Source organism: Nyctibius grandis, chromosome Z (assembly GCF_013368605.1).
Source record: "Nyctibius grandis isolate bNycGra1 chromosome Z, bNycGra1.pri, whole genome shotgun sequence".
Lineage (NCBI taxonomy): Eukaryota > Metazoa > Chordata > Aves > Nyctibiiformes > Nyctibiidae > Nyctibius > Nyctibius grandis.
In genome coordinates, this window is record NC_090695.1 from 96606912 (window position 1) to 96627952 (window position 21041).

General features: G+C 37.9%; 1 protein-coding gene across 1 annotated transcript in view; it reads left to right on the forward strand.

The window, feature by feature from the left end:
- USP22 (ubiquitin specific peptidase 22) overlaps positions 1-21041 on the forward strand; it is a 98099-nt gene that overhangs the window by 35157 nt on the left and 41901 nt on the right. The window contains exons 2-5 of the mRNA XM_068422701.1: positions 968-1100; positions 12172-12285; positions 12828-12872; positions 17686-17787. Coding sequence (XP_068278802.1) covers positions 968-1100; positions 12172-12285; positions 12828-12872; positions 17686-17787 — 394 coding nt within the window. The remainder of the gene's footprint in view (positions 1-967; positions 1101-12171; positions 12286-12827; positions 12873-17685; positions 17788-21041) is intronic.

Here is a 21041-nt window from a genome sequence, read left to right on the forward strand (position 1 = left end):
TCAAGTGATGTTGCAGCTTTTGAGTGGATCGAGGAGCTTGGTGCTGTGAAACAGCAGAGTTCTTGCTGTGGTCCCACCACCTAAAACTCCTGCATCGTCACCCCTTTTACCTCCCTGCGGGGCATCTGCTTTCCCTGAGCTCTGTTGTTCACCTGAGTCTACTCTGTTTCCCTCATCCCCCTAAACTTACTAACCTGACAAAAGATTAGTTTTAGTCAGGCTTTAACTTCCAGGCTAGCAAGCTGAACCAGGTCAGCGAAGGGGCTGTTGAGCAGCAAAGCCCATTGCTTCAAGGTAGAGACTGTGAGTAGGGGGTGATTCTGAAAAACCGAGCAAGAACAGATCATCGAGACCTCGCTTCCCTGGTAATCAGCATCTGTGCTGCCGTTAAGTTATGCCCGTGCTGCTCTAGCCGTAACACCCAAAGGTTTTGCACCGACAATGAATGTTTGTGTGGCTCATAGTGAGCTGGATGGAGGAACTGATACAGGTTAATCTGAGGGTGAGTGGCTGGTTCACTTCACACACGTCTTTCTCCTGGCTTGCACATGGCTGTGCAGGTCATTCTGCTGGTACGTGGTTGATATGGGACCAGAAATGCCCAGGTGGAGTGGGGGAATGGTAGGATGGATGATGTATTTTAGCAGCAGTGCCTGCTTACCCCTGCTTGAAGTGTTCATTGAATTACAGGCTGAGAGTTGTAAATGTGTTGACTATCGTCTGCTCTTAGATGAGACCTGCTCCCTATCAAGACCTGGAAATGTGTTGGACAAATGGAAGAGCTTTCTCCCTTAATATGTCTGATCGGTGCTTTTGTCACGTGGGGGCAGAGCTGTTTCCCCTACTGCTCTGCAGCATTCAAAAGGCACCGAGGAAAAGGGAAAGCTACCAGTGACACCTACGCCCGCTGAGCTGGACTTGGAGATACGTTTGTCACTCATCTTCTGTGTCTGTTTCTCTGTTGCAGGCAAAGTCGTGCATTTGTCATATGTGCGGTGCCCACCTGAACAGACTCCACTCTTGCCTCTACTGTGTTTTCTTTGGCTGTTTTACAAAGAAACATATTCACGAGCACGCAAAGACAAAGCGACACAATTTAGGTAAGCTGTCATCCTGATCTGCTCACTGGTGCTTTTCAGCTCGCTGTATTATCTCTGTCAATTCCAGGCCAGTAAGGTGATATTTTCTTGTAGCTACCTTACTAGACACGGAGATCCATTTTATTTGTGTTTTGGGTAGATTAGTGGCATTATTTTAAACTTGGTGCTTAAGCTTCCACTGCATCACAGATAAGTTTATGTTCACAACTTAAAATTTGAATCATTACTGTTTAGTATCTTGGTATTTATGAATTAATGTCATATATAGGGAAAAATAATAAAAACGTGTAGACAGAGGGTTTTTTTTTAAGTGTGAAAAATGGTGGGTTTAGTGCCTTGAACTAGAGCGTTTATTTCAGTGACTTTTTTTCAGGAGGTCATGTTCACTTTTTTGTTCTTGCTAAGAAAAAAAACATTCCTATCACAATCAGAATTATTTAAACTTCTGTTTTGTTCCTCCCCTCACCCTGTCTTGGCTTCTTGTTTCCCAGTGGGGTCAATAACCTAAGTAATAAGAAAACAGTTTAACTGATACGGAGTACCTTTCCCTCAGCTGTCTTAAAAACATTGATAAAATGCCAACAAATTCTTCTATTCTGTCAGTTTTGGTGCTACATAATGTTCAAAACCAAAAGCATTCAGTTTTGTTTTAAATTACTTATTGCTTATAGTTTAGAACATTTTGGAGTTATAATGCAAAACCCTGATCATTTTATATTAAAATTCTGGTTGTGTCAAAATGGATGTATACAGTTTTGCTTGGTGTACAACACTTAATTTTTCTTCAAATGAAAATACAGTCTTGGTGGAATGATACAAGAAACAGGAAAAAAGGCATTATTTCATCAAAAAATTTTTTTCTTGACCATTGTAGCCACCGTTCTCATTTAGTTTATCTTAAGTGCTTATCGAACAAACTTGTCTTTATTTTCCATGAAGACAAAGATGCTCCAGAAAGCCAATGGTGCTGTGTACTCATGTGCTTAAGAAACTGGCGTGTAAGTTTACTATTTATGGAAAAGCTTATTTAAAACAGGAAATCGTTATAGTTTTTTCCTCCATGTGTGTCAAGAAAGAACAAAATTAGGCTCCATGGTGGTATAGCTGAAGTTTGTAAATGCCTTGACAAATAGAATACTGAAAAATAGTACTGAATATCCATAATGTTTATGAAGTTGCTAGCCTTGAGAGTGACCTGATCATAATTCTTGATGTGAAGGTAGGCAGCAATATTCAGTATAAACTGAAGCACAGATAGCTGTACTTTAAATAAGTTCAGGATCAAAACATGAAATGTACTAGTATGAGAAGACATCTGAAATTGGTAGGCACTCATAAGGCCACATCTGAAATCCTGTGTCCAGTTCTGGGTGACTCAGTAAGAGAGAGACTGGAGAGAGTCTAGCAAAGGGCCACAGAGATGGTGGAGGTACTGGAGCACCTCTTAAGAGAAAAGGCTGAGAGCACTGTGACTGTTTAGCTCCAGGAGAGATGGCTCAGGGGAATCTCATCAGTGTTTACAAATATCTGAAAGAATGGTTAAAAAAGGTGGAGCCAGGCTTTTTTCAGTGGTGTCCAGTGACTGCAGGAGGCAGTGAGCACAAAATGAGACACAGGAGGTTCTGTCTGATTATCAGGGAACACATTTTTACTGTGAGGGTGACCGAGGACTGGAACAGGTTGCCCTGAGAGGTTGTGGAGTATCTGTCTTTGGAGATATCAGAAGCTGTCTGCACATAGTCCTGGGCAACCTGCTCTGGATGGCCTGCTTGAGCAGGATGGCCGGACAAGGTGACCTCCAGAAGCCCCTGCCAGCCTCAGCTGGTCTTTGAAAACTGAAAAAAACAAACCAACCCTGTATGACAGTTTTTTATTGCTTTTTACAGGGTGCAATCTCAAAGAGCTTTTGAAGTCAGTTCATTAGGTGAAATTATTTGGACATCTTTACCAATGCAGAAGTACAAATTACTCTAGGTAAACTGTGTCTAAGGATTTCTGGTAAAATGTATGTATGTATAAAAAACCCCTTTTGAGACAATATAAGTTCATGTCCAGGTTTAAAAAAATACAGTGCTAAATTGAGACTGTAGACAGTATTTGCCTGTTCATCTGTGGATACTGTGTAAACACTAATATTTTTACCACTAAACTTAATATATTTATGGAGAGCCTTTTAAAAGAGCTTGATAATTGCACGTGTTGTGAGCTGCTGTTTATCTACATATCTGGGAAGCCTAAATTCTTCAAGGGAATTTTTGTGCAAGGTAGAATTTGCTGTTGTATGCTGTAGTTAATACCTTCTGTTTCCTTAAAGGAGAATCAAAACTGGACAGAGGAGGGAGGTTCTTTGAAGATGCACTTTGCTTAAAGACTGTTGTAGTTATTCTCATGGTACTAGACAATTAAGAATGTGTCAGATAAGGTACTTCCCAAAAGGAATAGCCTTTAGATAAAAAGGGCAAGAGTTAATTATACAAGCCAAAGTACAGAATATAGTATTGTATCATCCCAAAAAGGATTCTTTTGCAGCTAAATATAATGTACTCAGTGCACAAATACATGTAGTGTGAAGATTGTACAACTGCTTGATTTCTAGTTTTGGAGATTCCGTTTCTCTTTTTTTTTTTTCTTTTCAGTGTATGTTTTGGTGTTTAATTTCCAGCTGCATGTGAAATGAGCTGTAAAAATATTTTTGTAGTTTCGCTAGCACTTTTGGTTGCTTTTACTGCTGCAGTTTTCGTTGGGGAAATAACATCTGATAGGCAAAAACGAGTTAAGTGCTTTGAAATTTCAAAACGAACAGGAATTATTTTAAAACACTTGGTGACTTTTTGCTGAGCCAACATCAGTCTCCATGGAGACTAGCAGGAACTGCACACTTAATCACAGTTCTAAGAAATATCATAGATTTCAGCTGTAACAGCTGTCTGAGCACTGGCAGCGATGTTTTTGCAGCTGACTGCTATATGTTTCAGGAGGCTTCAGGATCATAGTCCAGAGTGTTCTTAAAATACATCCCTTGTTATCTCTGCTCTCCTGAGCAATATAAATTAGACACTCACACTCTGACCTTATAGTGATACCTGTCCTCTTCATCTGCTTGCCTGTTCAGTGTATATTAATAATACTGTACTTATTTTAATGTATTCCTTGAGTTGTGGATGTGGGTGAAGTAAGATCCAGCTATACTCTCTGCATGGCACAGTTTCTGTTAGTAGATCACCATGGCAGGCTGATATTTCTGCTGGGTTGGGAATCATTAATGCAATGTAAAATTTTTATACAGGTGTGAAAAGAGGTAGATAAGACTGACCCTTCCAGGATTTTGAAGACTTGGGACTGTTCAAACTATTCAAACTAGCCTTTTCCTGTTCTGTTTCAGTGCTGTTCTCTCACTGTGTAGGCATCCCTCATCCCCCCAAATACCTGAAAATGGTGTCAGTTATAAACACCCGTGGGTATGTCCTAGGACTGCTCAGAGATGGTCTGTGTCAAAATATGTAGTATGTGAAGGAGTTGTTGACAGCAGATAAGGCAGGGCTGGCTGTCCCCTCCTTGAGAATTGTAAGGTACTTAATCAGAGTTACTGTAATAGACATCTGATTATTCTAAGGAGACTGGCAAACAGTTGGTTTCAGAATTAGTCCTGTTAGAGTACATTCATTATTTATTAGATCACAAACTGTTTGTTGAAGAAGTTTTTTCTAACTGTATGCTGATGTAAGTTTCAGTCCATTAAATACATTTGTGGTGAGAGGAACTGGGTGGGTGAGCATAATAATAATGCTCATAAATTAATTTGAGGATTTTTTAGTAGAATTCAAAAAAGCTTCTACTTCCCCTAGAAAACAAATAACTACATTTTTTCAGCTGATTCAGAGGAAACATGATAAAAAGCTGGTTTCTATACTTGAAGTTGGTCAAAGGAAAAAATCTGGTTACTGCTGTTAATACACACCTGTCTGTTGAAATTTAATATGTAGAAACGGAACACCTACGTAAAGGAATGACAGGAAAAGTTATTTAATTTCCATTTGAGTTGGAAGGAATTGACTGTAGTGTTAATTTTGCATGTTGGCACTGAAGCAGAGTTCTCTTGTAAACAACGAAGACTTTCATTATACCGGTGTGTGGAAGGGGCAATTAAAGCCCTTCCCATGCAGTGTATTGCAGTGCTAGAGTAGCAGTTTGTTTTTTTCTTTTGCATCTGGTCTCAGAAAGGGGTAGAGAAGGTCATCTGGGCATTTTACCAGCCTCTTGTTTTCACTTCTGTTCTAACATTTTGCTTAGTGTGGGTGTTGAAAAAAAGTCTGTTGAGGCAATGAAGGCAAACGGAAAACAGGATACAGTGTTTTTTAGTTCTGTCAGAGATGGATTGTGTCAGGCTAATATGTCTTTTTGATAATATAACTGATTTTCTTAGACAAAGGAAATACACTGGACCTAATTTGTCTAGATCAAGTGAAGATTTTGACATTTTGCCCCCTTGGAAATTATTACTTGAGGTAGAGATGACAAGGATTAATAGAAGAATTGTGGTGTATATGAGGCAGGATAAAGGGAGACTGATGATGAATAAACTGAAAGCAGAGTGTGTTGGACACATGGATTTTACTACCAGAATCAGTCCTGGTTTACTTCTGCTTTCTAGGACTCGAAGAGAGGAATTGTGTCTGTGTATGAAATTTGTGATGATCACAAAGTTCAGAGGTATTGCTTATACTGAGGAGGGCTAGGTAGTCCTGTGATAAGAATTAAATAGCCTCATTGACTACAGTAATAAAAGTGAAATGAAATTTGATAGTAGAAAGTACAAACTCTTTGTACTTCAACATAATAATATTTTTGTGATGTCAGCCAGAGGAGCATTGATTGGAAGCGGAGGAGGAAGAGGAAAGCATTTGGGATATACAGATCAGCCACAGCGTATGGGTTTGAACTTCCACTATTCCTCGTAGCCATTAAAAATATCTGCTGTTCTAGGATGTATTGTGCAAAGTATTGCAAGCAAATTCTCATTTGCTTATGTGATGCACGTTCCAGCACGGCATTCTTATAGCTTAGGAAGACAGCAGGCATTTCTTCATTGCAGTTGTATTCTGCTAGGAGCTGCTCTGTAGTACAGGTAGGTACGAGCTCCTGCAAGCCATCTCTCGAAAGCTCCTCTTAGTATCAGAAATGACTCCTGAAGAGTTCTCTGTACACCTGGAATAATCTTAGCCCTCAAAGCCAACCTCCTGAATATTTACCTGCATATTGCCAGCTCTGCATGCATCTGCTTGCCTCAGACCCAGCTACTAACTTCTGTGCAGTTCTGGATCTTACTACTGCTTTTATTGAAAATAGTTCTTTGAGGTAAGTCTCCATTGTTGATCAAATGAGAATATGCAGATGAGTATAAGCAGTTTGCCTCATGTCATATGAAGCAACGCAGAACTTGGTGGCTGTGATTTTGAGGTTCTGCCCCCAAATTTCTGAAGAAAACAGCAAGATTAAGTAGGGAGTGTTTTACCGTTTCTCTTCTTTAAACCTGAATAATATTTTGTGGGATCAAGAAAAGGTGCTTTAGCCAGGAGCATTTAATCCTTTTCACTTTTCAAAGATTTGCTACAAACAAGGGAACTGTTGAAGTTTGTAGGGTCAGAGAAGGGCAGGGAGAAGACTGCAAAGCATTTTTTATAACAGGAAGTGCAGGCAGCTTTAAGTATAGGCATGCTCCAGACTCCTCTGTAGTATACTGGGTGCATGCACACGTATGTAAGTAGTGTTTGTGTGTGATATATGTATTTCTGAATGAGGTCAAGGAGCTGAAGTTAATATTCTGCTTATAATAAATTTAATATAAAATGTTTTGACAGCTTGGTTCATCTAAATTAACAGTTAAAAACATTTTTGGTATCGAGAATCTGCAGGGATACTAGGACATTTTTCCTTCATCTGAACATATCATCTTTCCTGGCTTGAATTCGCATGCTGACATAGGATGATACTGTGAACTGTCACAGAGGCAAGTGTACAGCATGGAGGTTGGACACTTGGCTCCTAGTTTTATGTGAGTGGTTTGCAGCATAGTATTGGGTACTTGCCATGTTTGGATTGCAGGCAAATCAGTCCCTGTAAACATGAAAATTCTAGATCCCTATGGGGCCAATAGGCATCTTGGAGACTTCAGAGCACAGCCCACAAAACTGCTTCTTACCTTTTGGCTGCTGGCTTAAAAGAAGAAAAAGAAGTACTTAAAGAATAGAATTCTCAAGTATTAGGAGAAGAAAATACCATTTCTCTTAAATGCTGGATGTGGGAGGGAAGGATAATACTTAACTGTGGCCATAGTTTTTAATGTGTGTTAAAAGATTGGGTATCTGATACTGCATTTTTGGCAACAAAAGGCAGTTTAAGGTTCCACCCTCTACCTCCTCATCCTGCAAGTAAGTACCTGTGATTCTCAGTGATTTCAGTGGAAGCTAGCTTGGATCACCATTTAGCAGGACTAGCCTTTTATTTTTTTTTTTTATATATATATATAAAAAATAAAACCAAACTGTATTTGTTTTGTGACTTAGGGTTGATAAGGCTGTGATCGCCTTGACAGAGGCTGAAAGGGTAACAGAAAAGCTTGAATAGCCTTTAATGTGTCTGCTCACTAGTTTCTGGCAAAAACTCAAATACATAAGTTGATCGATGTCTCAGGTGAGTCTGATAGTTTTTTGGCATCTTTTTTTTTTCCTTATTGAGATTAGTAAGACTCTTACTTAGATCAGTAAACCTTAATATCTTATCAGTTCAGGAATTCTGATCTGTGATGCAGTTTCCAGGTGCCAGGAAAACAGGAAGAATGCAATCAGGTACTTCTGTGCTAATACATCAGACAGAAGAACAAGTGGAGAGCTGGCTGAAGTTTAGAAAATCACTTCTTGTGGACTTGAGACTATTGTCTGAAACTGGTTTAATGATTAACACTTAATGGGAGAAATTAGGAAGTATGAATGAGCCTAGGATGTTGACTTAGAATGCTGTCTAAAAGAATTACCAATTTAGTCTCTTTTGTTACAGAAGATGAACAAAATGTAGGTGACTTGCACAGAGTATGAGCGTGTTGATTTGGGGTTGATAACATGCCAAGATTGAGTCACAGAAATTCACAGTGGAATTAGTTTCAATACAGGTAAAAATTGACCTGAATTCTGTGTTGCTGTATGTTTTGTTGTACTTGAATGCAACCAGTGTTCCAAGGAAGATGATACCAAACCATGATTCACAAATAATGTCCTACCTGATGGAAGGCTGTCCTGTAGTACGGTGAAGTATCCCATTTTCAACCGAGCAAAATTAGTTCTGTTCACCTGAGCCTTTAGAAAACTGAACCTACAAGTTTTGTAACTGGATGGGACGTGTGTGCACACGCACACTCTGGATGTGGCACGCTTCCCTGATTTTTTTACATATTGTTGTTATGTTCCCATCATCTCTGGTCTCTTAACATTTTCACAAGGGCATCAGTGGATATATTTGGCAGAGTAAAGTACTCAGGCTTAAACAAAACACTTCACTTGGCTCCTAGATGGAGAGTTTGAAGACCTTTCGCTGCCTAAATTTAAACTTTCACCCCTGAGCTATTGTCTTTTGAAACTTACTGTCATTTGCACCAGTAGATAAAGTTGCTCTCGTTCCCACATGATCTTCTGTGATGCCTCATTGTTTCTCCAGGCTGATGGGTTTATTTTTAAATGAAAAATGAGATATCTTTTGACTTTCTCTCGTGTTGCAGCTGTTTAGAATTTTGTATATGAAGGGGTACAAGGAGAGCTGACTTTAAAATAATGGTAGCCTGTTGTCAGCATAAAAGATGTAAAAGCAAAGAAAAATGTTACATTCCAAGAGGCCTCTTCATTCTTAAATTACTTTGCCTGTGATCCACAAGTAGGTATTTTGAATTCCTGAAACAGGAAACTACATTGATCACATTTAATAAAATGACATTATGATTCTTTTAAATTCCTTCTGGTTCTTCCCTATGAAAGAAAAAAGTATATTTCTACTGAATGTATATTTTATTTTTCCAGTGTAATCAATTCTGTACATGTATTAAGATAGAACTGAATTAAAATAGAGGGATTTCACCCCCCTGCCACCTCCCAAGAGGGAGTAGTAGTGATAGGAAAAGCAGATACTGAAAGGTAGGAATAGCAGCCGTTCTGGAGTAGCCTTTTAAAAGGGGTGTTTATTGTGAGGAACGTGGGGCATCGTGGCAGAGTTGGCAGTGGATTAATCTGAAACATCGAGGCATCATTTCTTGGTTTAGTAGTTCCCAAACTCTTTATGAATTTGAGGCCTGTTTCTGTTAGTTTTGTGATCCCAAATACTAATGCAAATGATGAAGTTTGTTACACGTACCTTCTCATACTTTATTGTTGTAGGGTTTTTTACTGAATTTTCTGGTCAGGTGTTTCAGTTTGGGGTGCAGCTTCACAGCAATTTAGTTGCAAAAAAAAAAAAAAAAATTAGCCTGTTGCTACCAATGAGGTAAAATTTGTGTTGTACATTGGGGACCCTCAACCCTGCAGGCTGGCTCTGTGGGCACGGTGCCTCACCAGAGTGACTTGGTGGTGGATATTTTGCACTTTGCCCTAAAGAAAACATTCTTTTTCACCTCCAGATGAATAAGGTTAAAGTATATTTCAAGGGAAAAATTTAAATTATACTCATTTGAAACAATTAACTTGGAAACTTTACGAGTGGACTCTTTTCCTAGGATCCTGAAACTGAGCAGCCGTGTGCTGGCTCTCATGAGAAACTCCTGCCCTTCCTTTGTGCTGTAATCAGGCCTGTATGGCTGCCTTGTCACTGGTGCTTGAGGTAATTTGTCCAAAACCTATTGCAGTCTTTTTAATGACATTGAAAGTGTTGGCATATATACAACTGTATTGTTCACTAAGCGTGCTGGAGAGAGGAAATTTTCTCAAGAGTGCTTAATCAGGCACTGGACAACTACGGCTTTTATTCCGCCAGTGTTTCTGTTCAACTTCCTGATTCTTTACACCAGGAGCTCGTTCTGCTCTGCACAAGTGGTTTGTGTAAGATGGGTCTCTTGTCGGTCTTGATCTTGATATCTATACTTCATCACTCACGTGTGTAAATGCGGAAAGTTGAGAAAAGTAAGGAATCCTCTGAGCGCAGCGTATGCCTACCCATGCTGATAGTAGATCGAGAGTATTAGCGCTCACAGAGGATCGTATTTATTTAATATTCTGCCAGTCCTGTTCTGTTATTGGGGGGGTGGGGGGCAGCTGTCTGTGGGCTCTTTTAAAAAAAAAAAAATATGGATAACAATATTTGATTTTGTGTTTTGAGACCAATACTTTGGATTTTCAACAATTTGTTGAAAACTCTGCGTAACCGGTAGTGCGATAGATCATGGAGTAAATATTATATAACTCAAATACTCTGTAGCTTGTGGTTTCCTCCCACTCCCACCTCAATTGCATAGCGTTTTGTTACTGATCTCCACCGCAGCTAAGATTCTTATCCCCTTCTGTGATATTCTGCTAAAGGAGTTTATTGAATCCTTCGGGCACCAGGGTGAAAATTCTGGTCAGACGTTATACAAGGTAATGCAAGCAGTCCTTATCCTCTTCCACAAGCTGATGGTGGTCCAAATAGTTAAAACAAAAGAATAAAACAATGAAGCACATAAGCAAGATGACAGCCAACAGATATTATGCAAACTTATTTAAAGTAATTGTTCTCTTTCTTACATAATAGGAGAAGCAACGAACAATTTGACATAATCATTGACAAAGTGATTTTGAAAGAGGAGGGGAAAAAAGGGCACACAGAACTAAAGGAGAGGGGTAGAGGCTGTGAAGGATGAAGGAGACATTGTTAGAAAGAAACCTTACCAAGCTGACCAACCTTACCAAGAAACCTTACCATGAGCCCAGCAACGGGGGAGCAGAAAAACTTTACCTTTGTTTGCCTGATGAGACTGACAGCAGAATTCCTGCTGCGTGGCGTGTGGTTTGGCTTATTTATGACTTCAGAGTAATTCAGTGTTGTTTCTTGCAGGCCACCTAATGTGGTAATGGTTTCCTTTGTTTAAAACAAGTTTCCACTGCAGTGAGATTTATTTTAATAACGCTGTTTGTCTGGAAATAAAAGGAATTTGGAAATAAAATAAATGGAGGGGACACTCTTGAGGGGGAATGGTGATGTATTTCTCAGCTGTCTGCTGCATGCAGGTTGTATTTTAGTAGCTGGCTAAGAATTTGTTAGTGCCCACTGATTTTTTTTTTTTTCTTTTTACTTTCCTTTGATTGCGGCTTTTTTCCATATCTATGTACTGAAAATCAGCAATTTGCTATGATTAGTTTGCACTTACTTCTTCCTTGGTATATATTGAAGCAAAATGTCTTTTCCCAGTTACAGATTTATTTCATTTCTTGGCTTTCTTTTGTTTAGGGTTGTAAGAAGAATATTTTTAGCATTGGTCAGTGTTCATCTGTCCGTTCTAAAAGGGCGTGTGAAACAAGAAATTGTGAGACATGTAACCTGTGGAATAAACTACCCCAGAAAGCCATTCCCCTGGACGAGTATCTTTGAGCCTTCAGTGCTGTCTTCTGTTTGAGCCTGCAGTTGGATAGGTGCTTTCTAATTATTTTAGTGTCTTTGAATAGAAATTACTGAAATCATAGGAAAAGGCAATTCAAACTTACATATCAGTTCTTACAGTACTAGTTCTGCATGTATTTTAGTCACTGTAATTATGCCTTTTGGCTACTTATGTCTTTGAAAAGTATATTGTGAATTACAAACAACTTGAAGGCAGCTAATGCTTTGTTGTCTTGCATGATTTTCTTGCTGTGCCAGAAGGAATTCAAGAACTCTTACTGTACCTGGAAAAATTTCCCTGTTTTTTTCTTTTTTTTCTTCCAGATTCTAAGGTACAGATTTTACTTTTTGTGGACTGCTGAGAAGAAAGAGTGCCTGACTTAAAAGCCTGCTTTAAAATGTCTTCTAGTCTATCAACTCACGTCTTTTTTTCCTCCTCCCCATCTTCCCTTCTGTTTTGCAGCCATAGACCTTTTGTATGGGGGTATATACTGCTTCGTGTGTCAAGATTACATATACGACAAAGACATGGAACAAATTGCCAAAGAAGAACAACGAAAAGCTTGGAAATTACAAGGTTTGGTTTTCCTGCCTGAATTTCTTGTTTCTGTTTTTAATCATACCTGTCCCTCCCATTTGTCAATGGCAAAAAACAGTAAGGGGAGGAAAGAGCTCTATAGAGATAGTAGTGCAGGGCTTGGGAGAGAGAGATGTCTAGCTATTACATTCCAGGAGTTAGACTGTTAGTTTAACATGTGCGCCACACCTAATTGTAGCTAAAATATTTTGGTTTTAATTACAAAAAAAATATTAAAAAAATCTAACATTAATCCTGCAAAACTCGCATAATATCAGAGTCAGATCTGTATTAGGTAGAAAATGTAACAGTCTGCTCTTTTAGGCTAATTTAGGTGATGTAGGCAATAAATCTGTTCCCCTCCCATGAAGTGCCACCTTTGTGTGTGATTTTATTTTTTTTTTAATAGAACGTGCCAGCTTACTTACACACCTGTGCTTTCATGGTACACACACAGTATCTATGTAGAAATATTTACACACAAATATATGTACACACATTTGTTTTATTCAGTTTGCTTTCCCTAATTTTTTCTTTTTTAGCCTTCACCCCAACAGTGGTTTCTCACTACCAGTGTACAATGACAGGTAAGAGGCGTGGGCTGGCGACGCACTTCACTAACAAGCGTCCCTTTGCTGATTATCCTGCCATTTTAGACATGAATCACAGTTAAGAATGCCAGTTTTATCATGCAAATTGTTTTCCTCTTGCTTGGATATGTTCCAATGATTGAATAATACAGCAGACTTGATTTCCTATGCCCTTTCCTTGATAGAACTACTCGAAAACAAACCTTTTCTCCTTTTTTTTGGAAAGGAAAGGAAGTAGCATTTATCTTAAACTGAGCAGTTTTTAAGCATCAGTTATAAAAGCTTGTCATCTTCCATCTCCAGTGGCCTCTAGGGGGTATGTTTTCTTAAAGTGGGAAAGTCTGTATTTGAAGACAGACAACTTCTGTCAAGTAACGTCTCTTACTGAATCCATGGCATCCTGTTTCAATGTGACAGCCATAGTCAGGGCTGATATGACTTCAAACCATTCTTAACCTCATTTCCCATTTTAAAATAGCAACTAACATCGTATTAACTAGAGCTTTTCTGATGGTGTATCAAAAGTATAGCTGCTTTTTACTTCCCACTACAGATCCCATTCTACTTTCTGCTTATTCCTCATTTTGTGGGAGTTGAGTCAGAGGAAAGGAGGATAGTGAGATTGCCAGTGAGTTGTAGAACAAGAAAATACAGTTTAAAATGCTTTAGCACAAAGCACTCGTTTTCAAAACAAGACAAAATGGAAACATGTTTTTAAACCTTTCATTTAGGCTATGCACCGATTCTGAAAACGCCTTCAAACCCTTCTAAACTGTGTTGTTTTGGGCACCAAAGTAATCAACTACAACAACACAGCACTTCTTCACGATGCTATAGAAGAAGGCGGCCCCCCAGTTCCTTACTTTTGAATATGTAAATTCAAAGAGCAATTTCTTAATTACGTTGTCCTTAGCAAATGATATATTTGTGCCTTCTGAACTGAGAGGCAGCCAGTTTGTTCTGCAGTGGACGTCAGGCTGCTGTAGGTTATGTCCTAGGGTAATTACAGCTACGAGATTGTTCATCTTGTCGTCTTGGACCACAAAGTTGTGTGGTGAAGGGAAGAATCACCGAGAGGAACTGCCAGGCAGAAAACCTCCTTTCTACTGACTAATGAATGGCATATTAAATATATATATGAATGCATATTTATATGAATATGCACTTTGAATCTTCTGTCCCCAGAGAACAAATCTGTAATGACCAATGAAGATATAAAATGAAGGAAGGGACAACAATATGCTTTAAATTACTGGAGTACACAGTATAGATATTTTTTCTTTAAAGCCATGGCATAGGATCTTTTGTTTTATGCCTTTTCATCATGAAACCATGTGTGCTTCCTCACAAATTTATCTAAGGAATGAGAAAGGGAGATACATGGGAGAAATAATGCAGAATTATGTCATCTTTTTTCCTTCTTTCTCCATTTCTTCAATCCATCCCCTCCTTCCCATAGTGACTCATGTTATCTGAAAGATTATAAAGTATAAAGGGAGAAGGAATTCTTCCTCCACACTGAACGTCAAGATTAGCACAAACCCCAAACTCAGTGTCTTGGTTTATGTTTCTACCACAGAGTTAGTTTACCTCAGATAGTTTTGCCACCTTAAAGAACTTTAGAAGTAAATCCAGTCTGCAAAAACTGAGATTGGCTTAAAAATGGAAATGCCAATGTTGTGTATTTTCAAACTTCTATCTACTTGAATAGTGTGCTTGAAGGGTATTAGTGTATACTTTAATAGATGCTCACATAACAACATGATGCCTGGAGAAAAAACTTTAAGAAAAACCCCAAATATCATGAGATTCATTTCATACTCTTATAATATTAACTCTTAGTGTGATGAGTTCCCATGTCCAGCTGTAGTTCAGGGTTATATGATATAACTCTGAACAATTTGCAACTCTACCATTTTTTTTTCCCCTCTGGTATTGAATATTCTTTAATAATGAAGGAGGTGAGAATACACAGAGCCCTTCATTCTGATTAATGTTTCGATTTTTGGGAGGGGGGAAAAGGGAGATCTGCTAACGTATAGCAAAGTAAACAATCTATATTAACGATTACTTGCAAAATTGTGCCTTTTATAAACTAGAGCCTTCATTGCCTTTCCCGTCACTCATCCATATGTCCCTGATAAATTCTCTGAAAAATGACCATTTGTGTATTTGACCTAATAAAATTAATTCTTGGATGGAGATTTCACATGCTGACTTGAATCTCTGGCTATTTTGTAGCATCATTTTTTAAATGATGAATTTTTACTCCTGCTACTTTCCTTTAATTGTAAATGGTAACCCGTGCATGTTTTGCAAATCTTTGTTTAAGGTAGTTATATTCGGAGTTTTTGGCATGTTTGTGGGTGTTATTAAACCTTTTATTAAACCTTTTTCCTTCTTTGGGGTTTGTTTGTTTTTTTAAAAACATTTAAAAACCAAACCATTCCTAGTAAGTGGTTCTATTTTTTTTTTTTTTCCAAATTTTCAAGAGTAATAAAACTTCAATATTCTCGTTAAATTATGTAGCTGGAACAGAACTCTTTTGGATTTCTGTCTCTGACTTTACTTGTGCTCTTTCTAGTGAAAGGCTTCTGTAAGAAAGTTTTCTGTCTGTTTTGCTCTGTGTTTGTTTGTGGCATTAACTGTACATGGTTTTCTGTTTGGTTTAATTTCTTTTTAATTGAACAATATTTAATTCACCCAGGATCCTGCAAAGTAATCCAGTCTGTCATGTTTAACTTTACTCAAAGAATTGCTCTTGTGAAATGCTTTGGTCCCCATCCTCTACAAGCATTTAAGCTATATAATTATATATAGATATATATAAATACATATGAATAGTCCCACTGACATACGTGGAACTATTGCATGCTTAAAGTTGAGCGCACATGTGTTTCCAGGTGTGTATTTTGTTATATTTGATCTAAACCAGGATTAAATGGTATCCAATTATTTTTTTTATGATGAGATTTCATCCCGTTGTCAGATTATACTGAGTTTGGCCGTGTTCAAACTACAGTGAACCCAAATGCAGGAGTTCACGTTTACAGCTGGCCAGTGCAATAGCTGGTACTAACACGGTGTTGAAAATTATTTTGAGCTTTTTTACAACCCAATTTATATATATTCCTAAGGGAGTATTACAAATATGAAAAGGGCTGCTGAAGACATCTAATACAAAACCTGTTGGAAGCCAATGTTTTGTCATATGTGAACTGTCCATATGTGCGTCTCTAAAGTTGCTTCATCCACTGCCTATGCATACTGTATAGTGTGTTCAAAGCATTGCAGCTGTTTTATCACATCAATCTGTTACACAGTAATTAGTTTCCTTTTCTGTTTTCCTGGGTGTGTAGCTTGATGCTGAAGCTTGGATAAAGGAAAGGGACTGTATGATTCTGGTATTCTTTCTTATGCTGCTTGCATAATCTATTGTTGAATCAAATGAAGCGAGATGGGTGCATCCATGTAAATATGAATTTTCTAGTCCTCAAGAATCTGAAAATGAGACCTTTTATTACTAGGACCTGGAGGGTCAGTAGTAACTATGAACTGAACGGTTTTGGGTGGGTAGCTTCTGACAAGCATAGCTATTTCTGAAAATGAAGATCAAAGAGCTATTAAAATTTAATGTATATTATGCAGAGTGTGTAAGCCTCTAGCTATATTTTCTACTCTCCTTTTCATATGTATGATTTATAATTTATTTTCTGTAGCACAGCACTGTTTCTGCTCCATGCATTCTGTGAAAAATAACTCTTAATTGACTTTAATCCTCAGTTTTAGAATAGGATGCTTGTCATCTTAGTATTCTTTATTTTTAATGCCGAGATGCTTTTGCGACTCACTATAACTGACCTTGCATAGTAATTTCTCTGCGCTACACAGAATGCTGCAGCAGTACTTAACTGGTCAGCACATGAGTCTTCACTGTTGTGTTTTTCTTCTATCAGATTTACACTGAACACAACTCTGTGCTTACTTGAGATCTATTCTCCGTACTACTTACCTGACTCATTTCTACTGCACTTTCCTTTGAACAAAAGAAATGTTTTGGAAATACAGTGTTGATGTTTAAAGAGAATAATGACAGATTTTAGCTGCAGCTCATGAGAAGGGGTAGTTACGTATTCGGAGAGTTTTGGTTGGTTGGTGGGGGGGAGGGTTGTGCTTAAACCTACTACTAATTGTATTTTTAGGTAATGTTAGATCTGTCAGTAAAGTGAATCTCAAGTATTGGAACTTGCTAATATTCAGTCCTACATCAGTGGTTATAAGGAGAGGTCATACTCTGCAATGGAATATCCTAAGACATGTAGTAACTGTTCAGTGTATCAAGTGACTAAATTCTACTGTTCATCTGTAAAGATTAAGCCTGTATCTGTCCATTAAGTTGGGTCAACTTTGATTTATTTAATAACTTGTCAAAGTTCAGTGATGGGATATCTTGGGTATCCTCCAAAGCATAAAGAAATGCATTTTAGAGTAATAGTGCATTTATTCTTGTGCTGGAATTTCTTTTTAACTGGAAGGAGGATTATAATCCAACAATGGAAAATTTATTTGGACCAGGTATTCTTTATAAGTAAAGGAGTGCTTTTCTTTTCTTCTAGTTCTTATTTGTTGGAAGATTAGTTGATATCTTTCTGAACAGTATTTTTGGGCAGGGTGAAAAAAAATCAATCTCTTGTAGTTGTACATAGATTGAATCTAACTTAATGGGCAGCATGTTGAAAGTTTTTACTTGAATACTGTTTTTGATCCTTTTACTAAACAACTTCCTGAAACTTTCTTTTCGTCTGCTTAGGCATTGGAGAGAAGTATTCAACCTGGGAGCCAACCAAACGAGAGTTAGAATTGCTACGACACAACCCCAAGCGGAGAAAAATAACCACAAACTGCACCATAGGTAAGTTCTAGAAATCCTTTCCGAAGCTGATTCTCAACCACTTGTATGTTCAAAATTCTGTGGTGTTTTTCTATAAATATTTTGACCCTGAGGTAATTGTAACGGATTTCCTTAACTGTTAGGATAAAAGCATAAATTTATTTTACGCTACCTTTTTCTTACTGTAGAAGGATATCTGCCCTGTCACTTCAGGTAGTGATGATGATTCATCTGTGTAACAGCTACAAAACAGAACTTTTTTTTTTTTTTGACAGTATGCATTTAAAGACTTTAGCAGAAATCAGTGATATTATCTCAACTCAGTTTTAATCAGAGATCTCATGCAGGTGTATGAAGGGAAATCCTGTAGCTGAGATGTATCGTTAACTATAGCAGTCCATTGGTAAACCTGGTTTTAGCAGACGGAATAAGCACAGTGATGTTCTGCTTCATGTTCTAAACTCTAAATGGGGTCTCTTCAATTTCATATTGACTCTGAAAAGATGTAATTTGTTCTCCATTGTGTGTCAAATAGCAGTTTTGAAATGCATATCAAACATTTAATGTTTAGAGTTCAGTAGTCTGGAGCAATGAACTCTGAAACGCGAGCAGATCTACTTACAGCTGGAGAGTATTTGGGTAAGGGTGATGAAAATGAACAATATTTTCCAATTGTCTTTAGGTTGGGGGAGTAGGGGGTTAAAACCAGCTTCCTGACAAGCTCTAGTGAACATTATTGGGCATTTTCCTACACTGTTAAATGCACAGTAACATTTTAATGGTGAAGGTACAAGGTTGGAGGTGTAGCTATAGACATTGGAAGTAGGAAACTGTTTAAAAAGTTTTTTCCTAATTTTTAAGCTACATACTGTTTTGTAAGAACGCGTCACGCTTTCAGCACATTTGCTTTTGTCAAAATACACTGAACATGATTGCTAAAACTTCCTAATGTCATGCTTCTAATACAGTAAGTCATATTTAATCCAAAATACGTGTATATTTATTTAGAAAAATGGACCAAGAAGCACAGAGTAAATTGTAGTAAGTTGAAAATGTGTGTAGAATGGTAATTCTAAAAAAGGGCCTATGCATTTGCAATGGTGGAACAGGAAAGACAGTTGGAAAAACATCAGGGCTTTCAAGCAGCCTAGGAAAAAATAACCAGGCAAAGATTGCTTGCATCATGTTCACCCTGGGATTTTGTGTTTTATGAAACTCCAGTATATGTTGTAAAGACTGTTACGAATTACTTAAGGTAATAGAACTGCACAGGGAAAATAAAAGTTTGATAGAATTTTGAAGGTGACTGTGACCTTTCTGAAGAATTGAAGCACATTTCTGTGTTTCTCTTTCCAATTTGAAGGAATGCTATGCCTACTCTTAAAGGATTTTAAATTTTTCAGTCTGCTTTAAAAGGACAAGTCTGGTTGCATGAAATCTCATACAACACTGCATGGACGGGGGAGCACTCCTGAAACACAGGGGATAAGGGAAATGACTGATCTCTTTACTTCTGCAGGCATGCTTTTAATAATTCTCCTACTGAGCCCTGGAGCTGTCTATGTGCTGGGATTTAGAAAGAGAAAAAAAATCAAAGCACCCAGGAGACATAATGCAGTTTTGGGCTACAGTTAAAAGCAAAAGACTAGCTTGCTTTCACAAAAATACATTGGGGGTTTAGCTGAAGGAAGAAAAGACCTGCCATTGTCCTTGAGCCTTTTCTCTCCATCTAACCTGCTGCTAAATATATATCTGCTTCAGAGTCTTTTTCCCTTCACTTTCCTCACGTTGACTTGTCTGTTTGCAGTTTCAGATCAGTGAAGAGCCTATATGCAGACTGAAATGCTGCAATTATCTGGACATGCCCATTTCTCTCTTTTTCTAATACTCAGTTCTTTTGACATCAAGTTTTTATCAATCCCATAGCAGATATTAGTGAATCCAGTTTATCTTCTGAGGTAGGTAAATGGCTCAGAGAATAGGCATAATGTCCACTTTTATTGGTTCTGAAAATGAAGATGACATTGATAACCATCTGTAATAAGCATCACACATCTGTTGATCAGTTCTGTTTATAAAAGAGTCTGTTAAAGCATAACCAGCTGCCTTTTATGTATAAAATGCTCTCTGCAAAGCTGTTTTAAGAGGAAGGCCAGGGGTGTTTGCTGCTTTCTGTCTTAGCTCCAGAGATACGCTGATGTCAGTTGGGAGACAGCACGTTTAACTGCTCTGTGATGACCTTCTGAAGTGGTTATTGCGCCGATGCCAGTTCCAGCATTTGTGCAAGACAAGTGTATTAGTTTTATAACTGAAGTAGGTGGGACAATACTCTGAAAACTGGACAGGCATGGCCTTGAAAGGATATACTTGATTTGTATGTGAAGGGCTTGCATATCATTTTGAGCCCTAATGATAAAATACATTAAACTTGATGTTATTTCTATATAGAACACACTTAGGTGGTAAAATATGTTTTGTTCTAGTTTCCTGTTACATCTATATTATTTGCCTGACACTCATTTAGGTGAATGTTTTACTCTATGGCAGAACCTTCTTTGTACATAAAGGGATTTTTTATTCTAGATTTGTAGTGATCTCATGATGTTTCTTAAACAGCTGGATGTGTCTGCTACATTTTGAGCTGTTTGAACATTTATACAGCTGCAAGATCCTTTGTCTTTTATTTACACCATAAATGAAATCTGAAGAATATTCAGTCATGAAATGAATATGTTATAATGGAGGATTGAACTGGTAATTCATTAGGTGAAATACTGTGCAAAGCTCCTAGCTTTTACTTCAGCGAAATTAAATTGTGTTTCCACTTACATGACAATTTGAACCCCATTGAAGAAGGAACTTCTTGTTCACATCTTCAAAAAAACCCAAACCAAAACAAAAAATCCACAAAAAACAAAAACTCAACAAAAAAAACAACAAAAACCCATAAATTTTGCTTGGTTCTTTTAAAACAGTGTGTGTTTCCATCTCATAGATATTTTTCCAGCTACTAAGAAGATAGAGTAGGTAACTTTGCTTGAATCACTATTTTGCCATCAAGCAAATTGCTCTTCAAATGAAAAGTCGGGCACTGCTACAGTCTAGAGAAACTCTGCTGATTCCTGCCTTTTGGGGTATAAACAAAGGGCTGTTCCCAATGTTGCGCATAAGCATCTTCGAAGTGACTTGGACACACTGTTAACCAAGTGGAAACGTTGAGCTATCTGCATGCAAGAAGCCATGATGAAAAATCCTCTCATCGTGTGGATTTTATG